General features: G+C 32.3%; 1 protein-coding gene across 1 annotated transcript in view; it reads right to left on the bottom strand.

Annotated features, from left to right (window-relative positions):
* Positions 1–1,172: 1,172 nt before the first annotated feature.
* Positions 1,173–24,016, bottom strand: part of ROBO2 (roundabout guidance receptor 2) — an 894,470-nt gene continuing 871,626 nt past the window's right edge. Inside the window, exons 26-29 of the mRNA XM_063305488.1 lie at positions 8,946–9,101; positions 7,082–7,327; positions 4,970–5,170; positions 1,173–2,660 (exon numbers count right to left, since the gene is read on the bottom strand). Of these exons, the coding sequence (XP_063161558.1) occupies positions 2,659–2,660; positions 4,970–5,170; positions 7,082–7,327; positions 8,946–9,101 (605 nt within the window). The 3' untranslated portion in view covers positions 1,173–2,658. The remainder of the gene's footprint in view (positions 2,661–4,969; positions 5,171–7,081; positions 7,328–8,945; positions 9,102–24,016) is intronic.

The following is a 24,016-nucleotide window of genomic DNA, read 5'->3' as shown; positions in this document are numbered from 1 at the left end:
TCCTGAATTTCTAGAAATCAGATTTTCCTGTAATTTCAATACATACCTATTTTTTTCCCTAGATCTTAGTTGCAGTCACTCTGTGGATTAAAAATATATATATATACAAGTTTTCAATTATAAAATTGCATGTTGCAGCAAGAACCAAGATCAATATATTCTGGTTGTAATTTGAAGCCCTTTTTAGTCATAGAAAACTCTCATACAACTTGAGGTTTAGGGAAAAGACCTTGTTAGCAATGTGACCCCCTCACAAGAAATCTCATGAGATTTGGGGCATAAGGGCTAACATATAGGATTTCATAGGCAATATTGGCAAGATTGCTTGACATTTGAATGCATGTGTCTATCTCAAATCTTGCAAAAGGCTTCTGGCAGCCACAATTTTTTGTGCAATGGACTTGTGTCTCCTATCCCAGCTCTTGGTACATCAGTACATCACATTTCCAGTATACCACACTAAGAAAGGAATGGGTAAGAGTTAAAGTGATATATGATATGAATTCACCTTTTCCACATTTTACTGATTGGTGCTGTGAAATCCTTAATTCTTAAGCCCCTGAAAACAGACGCACACAAATTGCTCCAAACGAGACATAGCTGTGTCAAGTTTTTAAGTAGGCTGTGGATAGCATGGGGACTTCTCCTCCAAAGCAGCTTTTTGTATCATCATTATATAAAACTATATGCATATTTTTTGTATCCATGCTACTAATGCTAGCACATTTAGATATCTTGATTTTAAACATATGGAATTCAGGATAGAAAAATGTCTATTTTTATAGTTAAGAATGTTTCTGTATCTTTATAGAAAAATGGTCTTAGCTATGTCCAACATTTCAATTAGCAAGAATGTTACATAACTTCTATGTACTCTGAATCAATGTTTGCTTTGTTTCTGGTTGTCCAATACTCTGAACTAAAGTAAATGAAAAAAAATCATATTTGCAGTATTAATTTACAATTTATAATAATAAAATATCTTACTTTATCACATTCTCAAAGTGACATAATAAAAAAATAACACAGATTTATTTGCTTGTTCAAGAAGTATGTTTTGTGTAACAGTAGTATGATCATCAAGGCAAAGTATAAACAATAGAAACATTGTATATTTAATGAATGTTTGTAATAATGATATGAATGAATAAGATAAGCTTTGTGATGTAAACTTCAAATAAAATATTTAATGCATTGGTATACATATATAATATTTCTAACAAAGAAGTGAAAAGCTGGCAAGAAGCTGGAGAAAGTCATGAAAACTAATGATGAGACAGGATGCTTTTGTTAATGTCCACTTACAGCAAGTTTGGTTTATTTAAAAAGTGTATAAACATGCATTGTTTTTGTACGAAGAGGCTTGAAATGTAGTCATCAAAAATAGGTCAAAGATGTTTCTTTTCCTTATTTTAACCAGTTTCTAGTAATGTAGTGAATTGGTAAAAAAGAAACACCTTGATTTCAAACTGAGCGTGAATATGCCATATCTTTCTTTTCAACTGTTGTAACTCAAGATTTAAGTACAAATGAATTGGGTTTCAATTTCTTACAATTTCAGATAATAATACAGCAAAACTATATGTTAGTTGCATAAAAACAATTAGATCATGGATTTCAAGTGATGTAGCTCTACATCTTCATCTTTACTGTACATGTACTGAAAAGATGAATACTGTAGATTTTTGGAAGCAGCTTGGATATCTTAATGAGAATTGCATCTTTAAGTCTTGCTAAGTATTTTTCTACCTTCATATGGTTCATACTGTGTAGATGGAAGAGCAAATAAACTATAATACCTTTCCTAAAAAAATAGTATTAAAAAAAAAATTGCTTTAGTGAAACACCTTAACTTCCTTCCTTTGTAGTGAGTGCAACTGTACTGAACAAATGAAAACTGATACTAAGAAGATAGGAGGCTTTTATGTTCTAATCTGAACTTGAAACTGATACTTCCATCATTTGACCCCTTTTTTAAAACGGTAAAAGCAACATGTTGCTTGTTGTTTCAGATAGTACCCCATCCCTGATGTCCAAGTAACTTTTGTAACATCAGTTTTGCCAGTCATCTTCCTAATTCTACACCCAAATGGAAAACCACCTAACATAATTCATTACATCCAGCATTATCCAACATAGCTTACAGTACATAGACTCCTTTCACATTCAGTCTTCTTCTTCATGACACGAGGCGTAAAAGTTTTGTGCTTATCACCAACAAAAATTGCAGTGCAAACTTCAAACATAAAATGTTACACAATTAAAAGTTATTATATGGCACCACAGCCTATTAATTCACATATAGTACAACAGACCAAGAAGGACAGACAATAATATGAACATAGCTAAATGAAAGTGAGTTTGCATAGCAATGCAATAAAAAGAAATTATATACAAGGGAAATTCATTTCATCCTGCAGGTTGATATTTTTCAGAATATATGCTTAGTAAGAAAGAGATTGAAGTGAAAGAGAAGAACACAGGTAGAATATCTGTGGGATAAGTGTGGCTGTGTTTCTTTACATTGCATTTACAATTCCTTTTAATAGTAAGTACATAAATAAAGAAAATGTTCATTGCACTGTTTAGTGTCATCACTTCCATGAGTTCAGACCTTGATGGCCCTTGAGAGCAGCTCAAGATGTTTCTGTTCAACTACTCTGTTAAACAAAAAGCAAGAACAGAGTGATGTTTTAAGACTCTTTCATTTAAATATTTATGCATTCATTTGAAGACTTATGCATATTGATCAAAAATATAATTTAAAAATAACATTTTAAGTTTAGCGAATGTGAATTGAAAATATGACAATATTTTGATACTTGAAATATCATTGGGAACAGTAATTGCAATTTCATAAATATCAATTTCAGACAGTCTACACCGCAAAATAACACCTATGTATATTTTTAAATACATCTTAACATTACAAATTTCTGGAAAAGAGAGGTATGGAAGTAGAATGACACTATTATTAAAATATAATCTTAACTGAGGAAAATAAGGGTTGACATGTTTTGTTCTACAACTGAATAACTATGACCCAATTGTCACTGAAATTGAACATCTTTATTTGGACTGCATTATTTCATATTTCAAGTGGAATTTTACACAGTTCAAAGTTTTATAATTTGACAATTAGAAAATGTCCTATAGAGAGAGGAACCATGACATCACCCCTAAATTATTAAGTTCCTATATATAGGGCAGGAATAGACATTGCTTTTTTTTTTTTTTCATTGTTACTTATAACTTTCAAAAAGATTCATACTCATTCAGTTGAATCATTTATGAACAAAGTAAATGAGTACCCACTATTATTATGTATATAATATTATAGATAATGTTGTATTATGTATTTTGTATTAATTCTTCAGACTGTACACATTATGTCTACATGTACCTTAGGAAAATGCAGTTATGTGTACGCTGTTCTCTTTTACACACAGTTATAAGCATTTTCCTATTTTGCATATTTTAAAGCATTTTCTTAGTTGTGACCACTGTAATATTGTCAAAAGTGCACATTTTGGTATAGGTCCATAGGTGTTAGGTTCATTCATTTATATAATATATCTAAATATTCTATTTTTATAAAACTAGATTTAAAATTAAAAGGAAGCAAATTATCCCATATCTTTAGGTGTTTTTTTTTTTTTTTCCTGGACTGGAGTTCAGATATATAACTCCTTGTCCTGCAGTATAAAATAATACAGTGTAAGCAATAGTTTTCTACTTTAGTGAAAGCTTACTGTTTAGAAATGCTAAATTCTTGAATAAAATATAAAAAAGTAATTATTGAATTTATTTCCTAGCTTTATAACATACAAGAACAGGACAACTGTCCACTTGGAAGTTCCCAATTTTATTCTATTTAAATAGAAAATTGGGAACTTCCAAGTGGACAGTTAAAAAGTGTCCTGTTCTTTTTTCTAAGTGACCACTTCTCTGCCATGCACATTATATACTTATAATGTTAATGTATGTTATAAAGCTAGGAAATAAATTCAATAATTACTTTTTATATTAATTTTGTAGGCAAAACTGTGTGGAATAAAGAGAGATCCAGAAGGAAAAAAAAGTGCTATCAGTAGAACCATTTCATAATTATACTAATTAAAAGGTGTATAAAATTGAATATAAGTGATTCTGATATATAGAGAGACCTTGCTGTACTAAAAGTTATAACACTAAGAGAAAGTTATTGTACTTGGTTAACTGTTATCAATTTATAGGAAGCTAACATGCTCTGCATCTATATTTTTGGCTTTTCATTTTTGATATGTGCTGGTTTGCTTCTTGCTTATTCAACAACATGTGGTTAAAACACAGTTTTATGAAACATGGTCTTTGTGCCCTACCATCCCAAGAAAAGAAAACCTAGTAGTGCTATTCTTGAATTTTCACTGATTGATGAGTATGGCATGTTTCTATTTACACTAATATTCAGACAGAAATCCTGTGTACACTTACAGGAAGTCTTCGACTTAATGACCACAACTGGGACTGGAATTGTCATCGTATGTCATTGCGATCATAAGTTGAGTCACCACATGACGGGACCCGATTTTACAACCATTTGTATGGCAACTATTAAATAAATCACCATGGTCATTAAGCAAATATTGTGTTGTTAAGTGAATCCAGCTTTCCCAGTGGGCACTTTTTTGCTGGAAAACAGCAACAAAGTTGCAAAACGCAATCATGTGACTGTGGGACATTGCAACTGGTTGTAAATGTGAGCTGGTTGCCAAATGCCTGAAATGCAATCATGTGACCGCAGTGGGCAACATTTTGTGATGCCATTGCAAGGCCGTCGTAACTTTGGACCATAGTTAAATGATTAGTCATAAGTCAACGACTACCTGTACTTAAAATCATAATATTGTGCTTTTGGTTATTAAACCAAAATTTTCTTTCTTTTCTAATTTTAAACCATGTTGTTTACTTGATTACAAAAGAAACTTACATAATTCACCAGAAAACTGTCCTTGACTGCTTAATCCAATATATCCAACATCAATGAGGTCACTGGTGTTACGCTGATGACCTCCTTTCATAACATCTGCTTTTTTGGGTCCAGTTGATCCTTTAGAAGATGCTGTACCTGAAGAGCTGTGACCACCTGGGGATGGGAAGCTAGGCTTGCTATATGGCACCAATGTCTCTTCTGAAAACATAATGGGAAGAATTAGGATATAGTCTGATTCACACATAGAAGCTCATAAAATGGAATTGGAATTTTGGAATAGGCTTACCCATTAGGAATCAATACACTCACTTATCAATCTCAAATCTTACACTCGGTTTCAAAAATCTGAATAACTTCTAATTTTTAGGAACTGGAAATTTATATAAATTTCATTCAAAATTATAAACTGGACAGATTTATTTATAGATTTGCCTGATATTTTATGATGCCTAAAATGTGGAAAGAGAAATATATGCACCCCTTTCACTCAAAGTAACAGAAATTAATGAGGTTTTGGTTGTAACAGGAGAAACAATCTGATATCTTTCAGATTACAACTTTCACAATCTTTTGCCTTGCTCAAATAAGAAAAAAAAACTGATATTAAGGGCGCTGAAATTGAATACTGGGGAACACCATTTTCCCTACCCTGGATTACAGCATTTCATACTAACTAGAAATATAAACTTAACCAGTATTAATAGAAGAGGAGTTATATAGTCTCCATATGCACTAAGGTCCTTACTTTAATTTCTTTTACTGTTTGCAAATATTTCCAGTTTAATGATTCTTTAACTTGGCCTGCCAATGTTACATTTCTTGGTACTGAGAGTAAATGGATTTGCAGTCTTTAAGCCAGGGTTTCTCAGCCAGCGTTCCATGGAACCATAGGGTTCTGTGTGAGGTCACTAGGGGTTCCCTGGGAGATCACAATTTATTTAAAAAAAAATATTTCAAATCCAGACAACTTCACATTAAAGCATAAGTTCCATTATTTTCTATTTTTTTGTTTGTTTGTTTGTTTAAGAACACTGTTAATCCATATACACAGGCCTATACATGAAACAAATACAATAATTTTGTAACTTCTGGCCTATATTTGAGACTGAATCTGCAGGGGTTCCCCGAGGCCTGAAAAATATATTTCAAGGGTTCCTCCAAGGTCAAAAAGTTGAGAAAGGCTGCTTTAAGCAGTAGAATCTCTAAATCTAACTTCTATAAACTTGCTGAATATATTGTGAAGAATTAAAATTGAAAATTTTGCTTCTTATATCCAATTTCTCATGTATGACTAAAACATGCATTCTTTACTTTTTTAAAAAAGCACAATTTTAAGCTACTGGAAAAAATTCTGAAGTTAATTTTATATGATTTTAATTTCCTGAATTAACCATTAGTCCATTCTTGCCTAGACTGAATTAGGCTTTTTACTTAAAACAAGGTATTTATGTCAGTATGCTTTTATCATACATAAATGTTTCTTCCTGATTATCTCTTTGCAATTTATATTTTTTGGTAAAGAGTTATGAATATAGAACTTACTCCACTAGTTCAGGAAGCCTGAAATATAATCTGTAAACAATTGTTTACAAATACAGTAAATACATTGCCTTATAAATAAGACTTCCAAATCACTAAACCGGATGAACAATATTTCTAATCTTTATCTTTAAAAAGCCACACACAAACAAGTCACAGCTTTGAATATTTTTCAAAAAAAATGCATTAAATATAAATAAATTTATGCTAACAGACATAAGGTTATTTAGCATACTATTAGCATGCAAAATTCTAGATGAGTGGCTTAAAAAAAATAATAAAATACACGCTTCAAAGATGTGTGTTTCTCAGATAACAAATATGTTCTCCAGCTGTATAGAATAACAGCATTATTAATTCCTAAAGGGAAGCCTGCAATCAGAATGTTAGTAGTTAGCTGTATTCAATCCTTTAACGTTGCAGGAACAAATAACAGTAGATGTCAAACGCTAATTGACATCCTTTGTTGCTATGTAAGTCTTGACCTTCACCATTTGTAAGGGAATTAGTAGTACATTATAATAGGTTTAGGAAATTGCCTAAGCTGCTCTGAGAGGCACAATTACACACCTGATCCAAAGGCTTGCTTTTGCTGGCCTTGAAGTTCTGTGGAGTTTAGCCAATCCTGGGTTTGCCGCTGCCACTCTAGTGATGTTCTAGCTTGACGATCCAAAGAACTCTTTGTTTCATCTATGTTGGTTGTATGCTGTCGTTCTAAAGAGCTGCCTTTTCTCTCTGTTGAACCTCCACGTTGGCCAGCGCCTATCTGTTGCCTTATTCCCTGACCAGGAGGTGGGTCTGGTGGTGGTGGAAGATCTAAAAAATGTGAATAGCTTCATACAGTTCAGTGAAACGTTTTATAGAACAAAAACAAGTGTTTTATCAGTACTGTCTATTAAAGGTATACACTCTATATATTTTACCAGTTTTAGTCAGGCCAGATTCTTTATCAGAAAAGAAATTTTAGTTGGCCTATGTAATTTGGACTCTATATTTCTTACTACATATTTTCAAAGCCACTAATTAAAAATATTTATATAATATAGAATGCAGAAGACTATATACTACAAAGTAGATCAAGATGCTTATAATATTCCAAATTGCAGCCAGATCCTCTAAATAAATATAAATTTGATATTTATTTTAGAAATGACCAAGTCTTACTGAGTCATTCATATCTAGTAAGATTCACTGTTTGTTTGTTTGCTTACAGAGCTTATGGGTTGCTCCAATCAGCTGACCAAAAGCATACAACTCCCCAATACGTAATTGATATTAAACATAATATAGATCAAAGTCGAAAGCAAAATAATGTATTATAATAACATAAATCCAGGAAATGTTCTCAGAAGAATACTGTTATCTTGTATGAGCTTATGAAATATTATATAACACTTAATTTTCATGAACACTTGGGAAGGTTCCAACATTTGTTAAATTTATTTATTTTTATATTTTGATTGTACTTTATAATTTTGGTTTTAATATGTTTAATGATTATTTCTTGTAAAAAAAAACAAAACATTTCTTGTTATTCTTAGCATTTGTCCCATATGGGTGCATAGTCAACTTATTTTTTGCACTGCATTCCCTAGATCTTACTGCAAAGTCATTAATGCATGATGCAACAAGTTCACTTATTATTATTTCTTTTTTTTTTTTATCAGCTGCACTTCAGCAGTTTGTTGCAAAACCTGATTAGGGCTGAGAGGGAGTGACTAGCCAAAAGCTTGCTTCTATCCTGAGATAAGATCTGGATATCCCTGTTTTTACCCCAGCACCTTAGTTTCCATTTTATCATCCAACTTTCCAATGGTCATGGCTTAATCTTTTCTAAGACGTCTTCATTTAGATTTCAGAATTTTGTTCACATATGAAACCACAACTGCAGTCTGCAAATTTGGGGTGGGAAGAAATGCATTTGAGAAGTTTTACCTGGGAACTGGTGCCACATAAATTTTAAAGAGGCAAATTCCTTGCTAAAAACCTGAGAAAATGATGTAATTTCTTCATGTATAGAATAAAATGCATTAAACAGGGTATTAAGATAAGCTTTCATTGGCTGGATAAAATTTATGTGGCCAGAACTGAATCCATACAGAATATATTTACTGTATTTATATGTGAAAGAGAACAAAATAGAAAAGAAACAGTTGACTTAAAGCTTAGCTTCTCAACATGCTTAAGTTCTAAATGAATACATCAATAAATAACTGTTCTACCTAAAGCCCAAATATTGTTGCACTGTGATAGCTGGACTCAAGTTCAAAAGTGGCTCATAGAAATGAATCCCTGCATACCAAGCCAAGTCATTATTTGTAAATTTCTTATATTGATCCAACTTTTAAATGTCCAAGTAGTAACTAACTGTATTTTAACAAACATTTATAACAAAAATAGTGCTATTGAAATAATTTCACACTAGGGAACTTACCGTCTGCCATGCCTTCCCTACGATGAGGCAAGGAGGGCTGTTTTTTGGTAGGGTTAGGTCTAGGCCTTTGACTCTGATTCTGGATTGTACTGTTATTGCTGTCAGTAGAAAATGGGCTGGTTGGGCAAAGCTTCTGAGAAGTGGAATGTGGCTTGCCTAAAAAACAAGAAAAATAAAATGAAAACATTCTTAAAATGTCTTCATTTAAGATATTTGTTTTATGGAAGACACTACCAGCAAAGTAACAAAGGCAACATTTTATTTTCTGAGAAACCTTCAAATTTATGTGTTAAACACAGCAAGGTTATTATTAAAATACTATTTTTCCTTGTAAACAACAATTATTCACATGGTTTTCATAATGTCTTTTATGTGAAATAAACACATATGCTTAATATAAGGATTTTAATCAGAAATATGCAACACATGTTATAATGTCTGAGTAACCACAATAGGCAGATTTTGTGGTAATTTTATTCTTGGGGCCAAACTATTGAAGAACAGACTAAATAATATTCTCTGTATTTAAACATTTTAACTGCATGCAAAGTTATTTTTATAGAGAAGTAAACACTTTCCAGATCTTGTCCCTCACTTCCAGTACTTCTTATTAATGCAACGTGTACTTGCAGAAAAGCATTCTGTTCTGTTCTGTTCTGTTCCTTAATGTATTTTTGGCCTGCTTTTTATATTTTCATATATCCCATATACTTTATAAAAATTGCAATTTTTGTAGTCTTTATGCAAATTTAAGTAGATTCTACTATGGTTCCATAATTTTTAATTTTCATAAAGGCCTATCTCCAAATGCAATGGAATTAATACTATCAGACCCATAAATCTGACAGAAATCATCTCACATTAAAACATTATCATTTTTGTACTCTGAATCCTTCTGTTCAATATAGATTTTTGTTCGTTTGTTTTTGTTTTTCTGCATTGGACCTATTTAACAAGTCACCTTAATAGCTACACATTCTCTTGGCTGTAAATAAATATTTACAAATAAATATGAAAAGCAAAGTTCAGGTAATTCCAAGAACAATTTACATTCCTTTTGTAAAATTCAGTAAAGGAATTATGAAGTAAAGATTTAACTTATTCGAAACTATTCATTTTAGTCACTGCTTGACTTCAACCAACTTAAGATACTGATAACACTGTGTATAATGCACAGGAAAGTAACTATGTTAGAATTATGAAGTAAAGATTTAACTTGATTTAAGCTATTCATTTCAGTCACTGCCTGACTTCAACCAACCCAAGATACTGATAACACTGTGTATAATTCACAGGAACGTAACAATTTTAGAAGAGCTCTGCAAATATTCAACAGGATACTTCACAAAAAAAAGTTAAAAACAAAGCAACTCCTTTAAGCTGCTTTATGAAGCAGTGTATTCTCGCTTTGAAGAGTGGAAAGAAGCAAGCATGTTGTTTCATTTTGCTCTGCATGCTTTCTTTGTAGCTCTTGTAGCACTCCACAGACTCTTCTGTATTTGCAATATCTATATTACCATTTTGTTGCACTTATGCAGAATCATCTAGGTTTTGCAAATGATAGAAGAGACTGCATGAAGGATGTTAAGGCTGTTAAGGGTGGTGATGTAAAGCGCTTTACCAAAGCAAATTATGTACCTGCTTACCTCACTGAAAAGAGTTGCTTTAATAAAAAAAATCCTTCTCTACAGTGCTAAACTAAGAGTTGTTTCTAAGCCACCTTATATAGGGCTATCCATTTACTCATTAATTTATTCACTCTCTCTTAGCCCAACCCACTTCACAGTGTTGTTGTTGGGAAAAGAGGAAGTAGGATTATTAAGTATGTTTGCTGCCTTGAGTTGACCCCCCCCCAAAAAAGTGGTATTAAAATATAATAATAATAATAATAATAATAATAATAATGGTGTGGTAGTTGCCACTCAGCTTCTAAGATTAATTTTTAACACAGTGAATTTTCAGCAAGTATAATCCATCATTTTTCAGAAAGCAGGGAAAATGCTGTACATCAATATTTCTAGAAAACTCTCCCTCTGACCTTCAATAATGTGCACCATTCTTATATTTGTAGGATAAAATTGCATACTACAAGTCTATAATGCATACTTTGGGACTGCTTTTCATGAAAAGCAGAATATGTTTTTAAGAAAGATTAAGCTACCATTATATTTAAACTGAAACTGTCACTGATGCAATTTTAATTAGAAAGCTGCATGCAAATTTAATAAATACTTAAGAGCCCTTAAAAGTTTATCTTTTAATAAGACTGCTAAACTATGCCAATGTCAGACAGATGAACTTCCATAGATCCACTTTGCCTAGATAGATGTCCCAGAAAATTTGGTAATAGAAAGAACCACTATTGGGGCTAAGCAAACAGTTCTTGCTGAGAAATGCTGCTTTTGAAAATATTTCACAAATAATAATAAAAAAATGCATGTAAAAAAGGAGTGGTTCCTCTGAAGGAACATTAAATTGTAGTATATATCAGTGAATCTACAGTAGAATCTTTGTTCATTATTTCTTGGTGTTCGATTTTTGTTTTGTTTGAACTTAGGCCAAAATGTAAGCACATGCATGCACGCTCTTTCTTTCTCACACACAGACACTTACTTATGTTGAGATTTACATGGAAGAGAAAAAGAAAAGGTGTAGAGTCCAGCGACAAGCAAAAAGCATTACCTTTGAATCTACAAACCTGTTCTTGCTTGGCTGGTTCTATCCAGCCTAAACCCAGCTTTATCTGCTGCTGCAATTAGAGTTTATGCAAAACTGCCACTGGCAAAGATGGAGTCATCTGAGGAGCTACCTACTACACTAGATCTATGACAAGTAAATGTACAGCCATCATCAGACACAGAACCCCATTCATTTACAACTGAAAAAGAAATGTAGGAGGCTAGTAAGTTTCACATATACAATAGCTTAATTGTTTATGTAGATACAAAAAGGACTATTAAAATCTCTATTTTCTCTTCAACGTTCAAAACTTTAATTTAATTCTCAGTTACCATTGACTAAATTTTATTTCACTATTTTAGATCTCAAGGATGGTGATGTTTTTAATTCTTAAAAATTACTTTTTAAAGAATTTAAAAGCCAATGCTTCTACTTACAGAATTCAGAATAAGAAAACATGAATAGACTCTGTAACATATTTATTATTTCTAAATTGGATATTTAATAACCATACTTCACACTTGATTAAGGTCAATATGGTCAAAGGCAATTATACATTTATTTGAAGCTCAAGTGCATGTTTATTTTAATATTCCATTTTTAAAATATGTAATTTTTTTCTACACAGGTAGTGGAATGTACACTACACACTACATATGCCATATTCACACTGAATTTATTTGTTTGGTTTTCTGCATTGTATAATTATAAAAAAGCATATACCTTCAAGTATAAATATTCAGTGTTTAACTTAACAGCTAAATATATATACTGTACAAGGCTCAGAGATTAATTAATTAAAATTAATTAATTTAGTCACAATTGATTGTGAGTAAAATACAGATGGCTTCTGAAATTAGACTATATTGTACACTGTACAATCAAAAGTCCTAATTCTGACACTTGTCATGTCCTGCTATGAACACTAGAAACTGCTCCACATTTAGATTTGAATCTAATATACTTCAATGGATATATATTATTGCTATTACACCAGAGTACATAACATCATAAACAATAATTTTCAAGCAGCATTGTGTAGACTGAAAATACTCAATTTGGAACTAAAACCCCCAAATGGTATTCAGTAGACATTAAGTCCATGTAAAAATATAGGAAATAGCCTTGATGCCAACTGTTGGCAATATGTATGGGTCAAACTAAATGAATATACTGTAGTTTGCATTCTTGAAATGGTCAAATCTTTATGAAAAATATTCTATGTTTGTGTATCTTCAGACAGACACCAAATAAAGGGGATTTACAAAGTTCTGACAGGGATGGGTGTGAGATAACAAAAGATTCAGTGAAATATTTTGATAGATCCAATAGGGTCAATTTTCAAAGCAATTACAATAAATTATGGAAAGAAATAAAACAAGATCTTGAAAGGTGGAAAAGCTTAAAACTTTACTTGCTAGGATTTTAATGATAATAAAAATAAGTCTTTACCCAAGATAAACTTCTTATTTCAAATGGCACCAATTCAAATCTGAGATTTAAAAAAATGAAGGATTGGCAAAAACAATTAATAGATTTATATGGAATGGCAACTCCCCCTCCCCAAGAGTAAGATTAAAATTTTTGCAAGACATAAAAAAGAGAGGTGGATAAGCTTGTCCCAAGCTCAGATTGAATTATAGAACAAGCTATCTATCATGGATAACAGAATGGATAAAATTTCCTAATAGTAGAATTTTAATTATAGAAGGAACAGGCTTTGCCAATGGGCTTCACAGATAAGGAATAAAGAAACAGATAGAGACAAGAATCTGAAGAGACATATTATAAGAAAGTTTGTTAAAAATGAGGAAATCCTTAAGCGTGGATAAGTCCAACAATTGCCTCATTAGCATCACTTTCAAATGCTTTATACTGTATATCAAAAACAATTTCAGTGAGAAAGATTTGATTGCCAACATGATACATCTGGACTCAATAAATAGATTAAGGACACAGCAATAATTGCTTAATCAAGGAAGAAATCTGCCACGGTTAACTTATTTGCAAATAATTGGAAAAATAAAAAGTAACCAAGAGGAGGAGGAGGCGGCAGCCCTGAGAAAGAATTTTAAATATTTATCCAGAATCAAGATCAGTTATTAGGACATATTTACAAAATGCTACTTAAATATAATATGGAAACAGAACAAATACAAAACTTTATGGTAAAATGAATTCAAATTTTCACTATATAGAAGTTACACCAAGCTAGAATTTTAAAGAAAATTTGTACAAAATATTCTGCAGATGGCATATAACTCCATCAACAATTGCCAAGAGAGATAAATCATATAACAATAAATGTTGAAAATGCCACATAAGGGAATATATTATGATATCAGCTTATTCATGGCCTGACTCAAACGAATGGTCACACATTGGATCTGCTGTTTGCCTCGGGGGAGTGGTATTGTGATCTGGATTTGGAGATGTTAACATCAGTCCCTTGCCATGGATTTATCATGCCATTTTGGCCCTAGAGTTTTCTGTAGCTGCCCCATACTGCAAGGAGCTGGAGCCTATTAGACTGATGGACCCAGTGTGGTTTCAGAGGGAACTTGGGATTTTCCCAAAGTACTGGCATGTAGTTTGGTGGATGCCCTCATGTGGCTTGGAATGAGGAGGTGACAGGGGCCCTGGATCAAATTGTGCCTATGCAGACTCTCTGTGTATGCAGATAGCATAGAGCGTCATGGTTTACCAAGCAGCTATGAGAGACGAAGCACCACAAGAGGTGCCTAGAGTGCTGCTGGACATAGACAAAGAGTGAAGCTGACTGAGCACAGGTAAGAGCTTCCATTAGTTATATATATACGGAAGTGTGTGTTTGTGTGTATGTATGTGTGTGTGTGTATGTATGTGTGTGTGTATGTATGTGTGTGTGTATGTATGTGTGTGTGTATGTGTATGTGTGTTTGTGTGTGTGTATGTGTGTGTGTGTGTGTGTGTGTGTGTGTGTGTGTATGGAAGTAAAAACACCCCCCCCTTATAATATATACTTCACCTGTTAATATCATTTTCTTTCAATTAAAAAAAAAACTATTAATACCTACAGAAAATAAAGTTTTTTTTACTTTAAATAATTACTATTTTCCTGTACATTTATAGTCTGTAATAGATAAAACTTTACCTTTATCTCTATTTTTGTATTTAATATTACTGACATGTTTATAAAATGACTGAGACATAATTGCTATCTGATTCCTTTATAAAACTGGATGTCTAATGTTCTATAAATGCAGACAAGAAATATACAATAATATAATATGGTTTGAAATTTGTCCTACTGTTATTAGTAAGGTAATTTGTATAACTTTGTCCACATACATCCTCCCATTGAACAATATATATATATATATATATATATATATATATATATATATATATATATATATTTCAATATACCACCATTATTATATTAAACTACATGTAGTCTTCATTTAGCAACCACAATTGGGACCAGCAACTCCATCACTAAGCAAACCAGTCACTAAGTGGGAAATCATGTGATTGTGACTGTGCTTTCCTTTTCCCCACTCCCCTGCCCTTTGGAATGTTCACCCTGGGGTCCTGGGATAGCTGGCTTGAAACTGACAAGACTAATCAGTTTCACACCTTCAGCTTTTGCTTGCCTCTTAACCACTCCCCCAGCCTTTGGAATGTTCACCTGGGATAATTAGCAAAAAGGGAATTGTATTCATATTTATTGGAGAGGGAGGGATTACAAGAGAGTAAGCAGGCATGTAATGGGTAATACACATTGAAAGTAAGGAAAGTGCACTGGCAGCCATGAGTGCACTATGCAAACATCCTGGTGTATTCCTCATTGTGTGTCTGCTTACTCTCTTGTAATCCCCTCTGCTCCAATCTTTCTGCTCTGTGGGTGGGTAACTGATAGAAACTGCAAAGGTTATAAATGCAGGCATTGGTCATAAAGTTATTTTTTCAGCACCCTTGTAAGGGTTGCTGAATGAGGGAATCAGTAAGTGAGGACTACCTGTATATAATTGGATCTATTTGCTAAGTTCTATAATCTACTAGAATGAAGATAACATTAAATATGGTCCAGGTTCCCACTTTTAAATTTTGCAGTCTCATGGGACCTGGGAAGCATATCTTTTTGGTGGCATCCTTGTGCTCTGGAATGATCTTTCCTGATATATGACAGGCCCCAACTTTGCTTCTCTTTACAAAAACCGTTAAGACACCCCATCCCCTTTTCCTAAGGCATTTAAGTCCAGTTGAGTGGATTCCCCTTTTAGTTGTTTAATTATCATGCTTGGTTGATATTTTATATTTTATATGATTTTTTTCATGTTGTGTTTTTTTCTTCTGTTCATTGTTTGACTTTGTTGTACTCTACCCAAAGTCACATTGTTTGAGTCGGCAGCCCTATGAAACCAATCAATCAATAAATAAGCAAACTTCTTATCACTTACTGCCATTAGTCACAGAATTCTTCTTGATTGTGGTCCTTGCCTGTCAGCCTAACTTGATAGACTAGACTAGGAAATCAATTTCATAGAAAGGCTAATACTACTTTTATTGAGATTGGCTATACTATAGTAAGTTTGATTGTGCTGTACATCCTTCCTCCTTATGCTTCAGTAAATTAGGGATGCATCTCCCTGAGCCACTTTTGAAAGTTATCTTGTTGTTCTGGACTTAAAAAAATGTTTCAGCCTCTTTTGCACAGGTAATGTTTCCTGCATATTTCTGTCAGTCATCTTCCCTAGTCTGTATAGGGAAGAGCTATACAGCTCTTTGGAACAGCTTATACTTCAAGGTTTGGATGGCTTTGATCTTGCTTCACTTTCTGTAAAGCCTTGAAAACCTGTTTTTTTTTTTTTCCCCAGAGCATTGGACCAGGAATGAGCCCAACCTGAAATTGTTTGAGGAATGTTAATATGATCATGGTTTGACCTTTGTTGAGCTATGTGGTATTTTTGTCTTTTTATGTTTATTGGCTATTTTGTTTATGTTAATGTGTTAGCTGCTCATAGTTGTCATTTGCAACTTTATTAAATAAATATATAGTGAAATCTGTAATGACAATATTTGTGTTACTGATAGATACATCATTTCTGTGTCTCTGCCCAGTAATATCATAATTAGAGATATCATAATTACTTCTAAAAATTATTAAAATCACAGTATGGAAGTGTTTAAATAAATAATACATGTATTAATTGTTATTTTTGTACATTTATTTTCCATAAAGTTTTATTTAATTGGAAGAAATAAGATGCTCATTGTTCATATGTGTGCTCTCCACAAGGAGGGACCTAAAAGAATTTTTAGGTCATTAAAAACTGACGCAGTAATTAACGGATCATATTATAAAACTGGATTATACTCAAGCCTAATGGATGTAGGAATACAGTACAGATTCATCTGCAAGGGTGAATTTAGCATTAAATGACATGCAAATGAACTGATGACTGATCATAAATTAATTTTAGTGCTTAAAGTGTAATGGAAGCACAGGAAGATGCCATTTTATCCTAGTATTTTACTGCTCTGCAATATTTGAACTACTACTTAATGTTCTAAGTGCATGCTAACAGCTTGAATAAATCTGAGAACTTTTTGTGCCTTTCAGCAATACGAAAAAAATAAGAGAAATAGAGATGGAGAAGACTGAAATTCCAAAAAGAAATAAATTAGATTAAGTGGCTTCAATTTATTTTTCATTAATGTTTATAAATCTCATGATGTTTGACCTATAATAACTGACAAACCTATACATATTTGATTCACTTGGTTTCTTGAAGAGTTCTGGAAAGAAAACCAAGTACCTTAATATGTATTTACCACTCATACGGATGTTTTAATTTAGAGATTTTTTACACTTATCTGATATACATATTAGATCAAGTTCTAATTCCCCATACATTTTGTTTTGTATTCTTGTATTATTATTTTGTAAGTTTTATTGACTATTTGCAACACATATGCATGCTTGCATATATACTCTGTGTGTGTGTGTGTGTGTGTTTATTTGATTTCTATAAAGATATATTAAGATTTAACTGCATTTCAAAATATGTCCTGGATATTAAAATGGTCTTGGAAAAATTAAATACAAACTCTTTTAAATCTAAATCTTTTAATTTAGAAACTTTTCTAAATTGAATGGAAACTCTTCCATTTAGCTATTACTGTTTGACGGTGTACAAGATATGTAGGCTGTTCTCTATGAACAAGTAAGAAGTAAAATTTTAATAAATAAATAAATTAAAATTAAAATCATATATCAGAGTCCAACCAAAAAAAATCCTATGTATAAATTGCTTTTTACTCTTACTATGCAAACCACCACAATATAGTCCTCCAAGAAAACGTCGCAAAAGCAGTGTCCACCCCAAAGTGTCAGACATGACTCGGTGCTTGCACAGGGGACCTTTCACCATAGAAAACTTCTGAATAGGTAAAAGCACTATAATCTGTTGAATCAAGTAAACAATTAAAATTATTTATTCTCAGATGTCTAATTTCAATTTGTAATTCTTCTTCTCTGTTATATTTAAGAAGAAAACACCTTTTCACTATTATGAACCTAAATCTAGATTAAATAAAAACAACTGTTTATTTTTCTTTTTTACTTGCTAAGATATATAAGTGGTTCTCCAACTATCTCTGCTCTTTTTCATGCTTTCAAAGAATCACAGAATTGGAAAAGACTTCCAAATCATCCTCCTCACTCATTCTGATGTCTTGTTCTTAACCATCCATTCATGTCACCTAATTTAATAATGTTTACCTCTATATCTCATTCATTTATACTTAGTAGGAAAAATAATCTCTAGTGCTTTAATTCTTACATAAAACTTTATAACATGCAACTATCATCTATGTATGAACACTGAGAACAACATGGTTAACATTGTCAGACTTCCAGTGGGGGATTAATGGTGGAATATCGTTTCTAGCTGGCTCTCTCGTCTAGATCAGCAGCGCTGGTGGCTCAGGCAAGGTTCTGAGGCCCAAAGGATTCCCCAGAAAAGAGGAAAGCTTGGAATTGCTCCCCAGGTCTTCTGGACAGATGCAGCTTGCCGGAAGGTCATGGATTCAATGATCTATCAGTGAGTGGAACAGCTAAGAAGCAGGAGAATCACCTTGTCCAAACAGCGTTTTTGAAGCCCTTAAAGGGACACTAATTCCAATCACCCCACTTCTTAATTAATTTTACTACATTACTTATTGGATTTTAAGAGGCAATTTCCAGTACAAAAATACTATTTCTCTTGGTGGATTTATCATTATTTTTTGGTGAATTATTTTAAATTGAGATTTACCTATTTTATGGATTATAAGTCGAGCAAAGAATCTAAAAGATGTATTGCTTTTAGTAAGAATTTTTTACTTTTTTTTTTCCTAAGGGGATAAAATTGTTCACTGATTTTTATTATTTTTTATATTCTTATGCAAAAGATTATTTACTTAATTAAGAGATTTTGTTGGATTTGAGACTGAACCTATTTTGTATGAGAAAGTTTTGTTGTGGCTAGCTTTTTAAGCTGTGACTGGATACTGTCCCAAAACACTGACATTGGAAAGCTTGTGTTTTAAATATTGACACTAAGAAGCTCAAGTTTCAACCCAAGGCTTGTGATTGTCTAGAAGTCTATAGTTAATGAATAAGAAAAATTATCCTGTAATTACAATATTTGGTCACTAGATATTAAAGTTATAAACTTTAAGCTTTTTTAAATATTGGAAGATTGAAATCACATTACACACACACACACACACACACTATGTGTGTGTGTGTGTGTGTGTGTGTGTGTGTGTGTGTGTGTGTAAGGAGAAATTATGCCCACTAGAAAGCAAGTAAGACGTGGGTCTGGGGGACCTGCTGATTTGGACTATATGAAAATGTTATTTGAAGAATTTACATTAAAAACCACACAATCTATTGCTCAGTCTTTTCAAAACATGAAAGAACAAGATAATAAAAGTTTTGCTGAATTTTAGAAAAGATTAGATCAGAAATTGGGAAAAAAATGGAAATGAAATTTGAGGGAGGAATTAAAAAGGTTGGCAATAGAGTTGATGCATTGGAGAGATCAGGAGAAAATGATTTGAACAGAATTGCATTATTAGAATTGAGAGATAAGGAATTTTGCTTAAGACTAAGGGGGATTCCTAAAGAAAGTGAGGAAAATCTTAAAGATAGAATTGTATAGGCCTTGGCAGATTTAATTGACTGGGAGGAAGATAAAATGATAGAGGAGATAGAGAAAGTCTTTTGGATTAATTCAAGATATGCAGAGATTAACAATAAACCAAGAGATATATTGCTTCAGTGCACTAGGAGAAAAATGAGGGATTTGGTTCTTCAAGATCATTTTGATACTAAATTCAATATTGAAAATGTAGATATAACAGCGCTGAAAGAAATTCCTGTGAGAATATTGAGGAAGATAAAAGAATATATTTTCCTGACTTGTTCTGGAAAAAAAAAAAAAACACCTTTCTGCTGGGAGAAATTGGAAGGGGTTAGTTTTACCTTCCAACAACAAAGGATTAGATAAACTTCAACCCTCAAGGCTAAGGCATTTTTGACCAAATACAGAGCTAAGCTGGACCAGCAAATATCTGAAATACAACATAATGGTCCTACACTTCAAGAAGAGACTGCTGCTACATCTAAAGACTGTGGTGAGTTGAAATTATAAAGGCGGCTCTAAATTGTCTTATGTGGAATATGAATGGGGCAAATTCTCCTCAAACAAGAAAAAAAAGTGTTTCATTATTTGAACAAACTGAAATGTGATGTGATATGTCTACAAGAAACACATGTAAAGAAAAAAAGATATAAAATATTTAATAAATAAGAATTTGGGTCAAGATTTTATTTCAGCAAATACAAAGAAGATTAATGGACTTCTTAATATTTAAACCATATTTGAAACCACGTCTGTTTTAACTGATGAGTATGTAGATATGTAGAAGTTGAAATTGAACTTTATGGAATAAAAATAATTATTGTGGGACTTTATGCACCAAATGAATACAAGAGTAAAATTTTTACATAGCTTTTCAGTGACTTGTCAGCTTTTTCATATCAAAGTTAGTGCTTAATGGGGGACTGGAATGAAGTTACGTTACCATTAATTGATAGAACATTGGAAAAACAAATTAAAATAAAACAAGGTAGATTACCAAAATCTTTTTTTGATTTGATTGATAACTTGGCTTTAGTGGATTCATGGAGATATAAAAATAGTTTGGCAAAAGAATATACCTTTTACTCAGAGAGAAATAAATCTTTTTCTAGAATTGATATGATATGGGTTTTGAAAGACTTGGTGAATAAACTTTTTAAAGTGGATATTTTACCAAGGACTTTTTTCTGACCATAATCTGGTTAAGATGTCAATAAAACGAATTTGTAGAGCGTTAGATGGAGACTGAATTAATCTATTTTGCAAAAAGTTGAGGTTGTGAATGACTGTAAGAAGAAATTAAAATATTTGTTTTGAAATTAATTCAAACAAAGAGATAGACTTGAAGACTGTGTGGGATACTAGTAAAGCTGTTATGAGGGGACATTTTATTTACCATAACTCTATTCTTAAAACAAACAAACAAAATACAAAATGTCTTGGACCAGATTAAATTGAAAGAAATAGAGTTACAGAAAAAAACCATCAGGTAACAATATTTTATATCAACTTAGATTATTACATCAACAAGTGTCAATTTTGACTGTAAAATAAATTGAAACCAACTTGAAATATGCTAAACAGAGACATTTTGAACTTGCTAATAAACCAGAAAGATGGTTAGCATATAAATTAATGAAAGAAAGAGAAAAGAAAATGATATTAAAGATCCAGGGAGGATATGTGGAACTTTTGGATAATGAAAAGATTAAAAAAAAATATTTCATAGCTTCTCCTCTAACTTGTATAAAAAACAAGAACTCTTTCTGGAAAAGATCTGTAAGTATTTGAATAGACAGAATTTACCTAAACTTATGCAGTTGCAGAAATCAATATTGAATGATCCTATAACTACTTTTGAAATAGTTGAAGTTATTAAAAAAAACAAAGTTGTGAAAAGCACCAGGACCTGATGGTTTATCTGCATTATACTATAGATTTTGAAGACCAGATTTTGTTACTTTTTAAGACACTGATGAATTCTATTCTGGAAGGATCTTTAATTCTGGACTCATGGAAAGAGACTAATATTGCTTTAATACCAAAGGAAGGACAAGATCCTTGCCTAGTAAAAAATTATAGACCAATATCATTGTTGAATAATGACTACAAAATATTTGCATCAGTGTTGGCAGAAAGAATGAAAAAAGTTTTACAAGAAATTATTCATCAGGATCAATGTGGATTTTTACCAAAAAGACGTTTGAAAGACAATGTATTCTAGAATATCTACAATACCATAATGAATGCCAAGCAGCTCTTATTTATTTAGATGCAGAACTAGTATATCTTAAAGACTTGAACTAGAGTTTTAGGTTTAAAGTTTTGGAAATTATGGACTTTGGAGAATATCTTATTCAAGAAATCAAGGCAATTTATAAGACACAAAAGGCAAATATCATTGTGAATGATGAATTAACTGAACCATGTCAGATACAAAAAGGAACAAGACAAGGATGTCCTCTATCACCTTTGTTATTTATTTTAGTACTGGAAGTTTTAAACCGAGACTTTAGAATTGACGAACGGATAAAGGGACTAAAAATCAAACAAGAGGAATTTAAATTAAGACCTGTTGCTGACAATTTAGTTTTGATATTACAGGATACCCTGGAAACTGCAGGACATTTGATGAAGAAACTGAAATAATTTGGGTCATTGGTGGGTCTTAAAGTAAATAAACAAAAAACTAAAATGTTAACTAAAAACATGACCCTGTTCAATCAAGATTTACTGATGAGTAAGACAGGATTTCAGATTGAAAAAAAGATCATATATCTGGGAGTAATTTTATCAATTAAAAATAGTGTGTTATTTTAAAATAAATATGTTAAAATTTGGAATGATGTGAAAAAAAGATTTGATAAGATGGGAGAAATTGCAATTGTCTCTCTTGGGAAGAATATCTGTGATTAACATGAATGTTTTGCCTAGGATGCTGTTTCTTTTCCAGACTATACCAATTTTGTCAACAGATTTACTATTTAAAGCAAGACAGAGAGATATTTCCAAATTTATTTGGCAAGGCAAGAAACCAAGAATTAAATATAAGTTGTTACAAGATGCCAAAGAATGAGGAGGTTTGGGTCTGCCTAATTTGAAATTGTACTTTGATGTCTGTTGTTTGCTATGGATGAAGCAATGGATTACCTTGGAGAACAAGAAATTACTACAGCTTAAAGGACATGAATTAAGATTTGGGTGGCATGCCTATTTATGGTACGACAAAGTTAAAATTAATAAGGATTTTAAAAATCATTTTATCAGGAATGCCATACTGAGAATCTGGAATAAATATAAGGTAAGGTTATCTCCAAATGTATCTTTATGGTTGTCACCTTAGGAATTTTTGTTAGAAGAGAAAATGTGGGAGCTATAATTTGGTTAAAATATAAAGATTTGTTAAAGTTTGAGGAGGGTGAACCAATAATTAAAACAAGGGAAATGTTAGAGTTGGATGGATTTACATGTTATTGGTTAACCTATATGTAAATGGTAGAACATTTCACATTGCACTTTCATTAAAAAAAAAAAAAAAGCAAGCAGTAAAGTTCTACCCCTTTCAAATATGTATGCAACAACCCATGTACAAAAGGGACAGTTTGTGTCACATCAACACAATGCCTTTGTCATTTGTTCCTCCCTGTTGCCACATTCTGGATTGGTCATATAACTCTGGATCCCTTGCTACATGTTAAAGAGTTCTATGGTCTTATTAGCAGTATTCCTGTTACTTAGAATTTTATCCTAATTTCAAGAACTGTGGATTTTTCAGACATGGAGTAATGGCAAAAAGAATTATCTGTAACACTGGAAGAGACAAATCTACATCTGTTACAAAATATTAAAGTTGATCTTGGTGATGGGAAAAAAGTGAGTGGGCTATTGGGAAGGGGCTTGTAGAGAGGATTACATGGTCCTGGGAGGGAGGGAAGTGTGGGATGGATACTTAGGATAGCCCCACTTTGATTTTGTTTAGTGCATATTGGGACAGGGGGAGACTTGGATAGGCTTTCAAGATTGATGTTAGCTCTCGTAGGTAGGCCTGGTCAATAAACAGACAAAGGAGGTATTCCAGGAATGCTCTTAATTGTAATAAGGCAGATAACATAATCTTGGGGGGCTGTCTAGGTTTCCCACTGTCCCATCTTATACTGAGCAGGGTCAAGACAGGGTTGTTCTGAGTTTGTCTCTTGTACACTTCCTTCTGTCTCATGT

Source organism: Candoia aspera, chromosome 5 (assembly GCF_035149785.1).
Source record: "Candoia aspera isolate rCanAsp1 chromosome 5, rCanAsp1.hap2, whole genome shotgun sequence".
Lineage (NCBI taxonomy): Eukaryota > Metazoa > Chordata > Lepidosauria > Squamata > Boidae > Candoia > Candoia aspera.
This window is presented reverse-complemented; position numbering and strand designations above follow the sequence as displayed.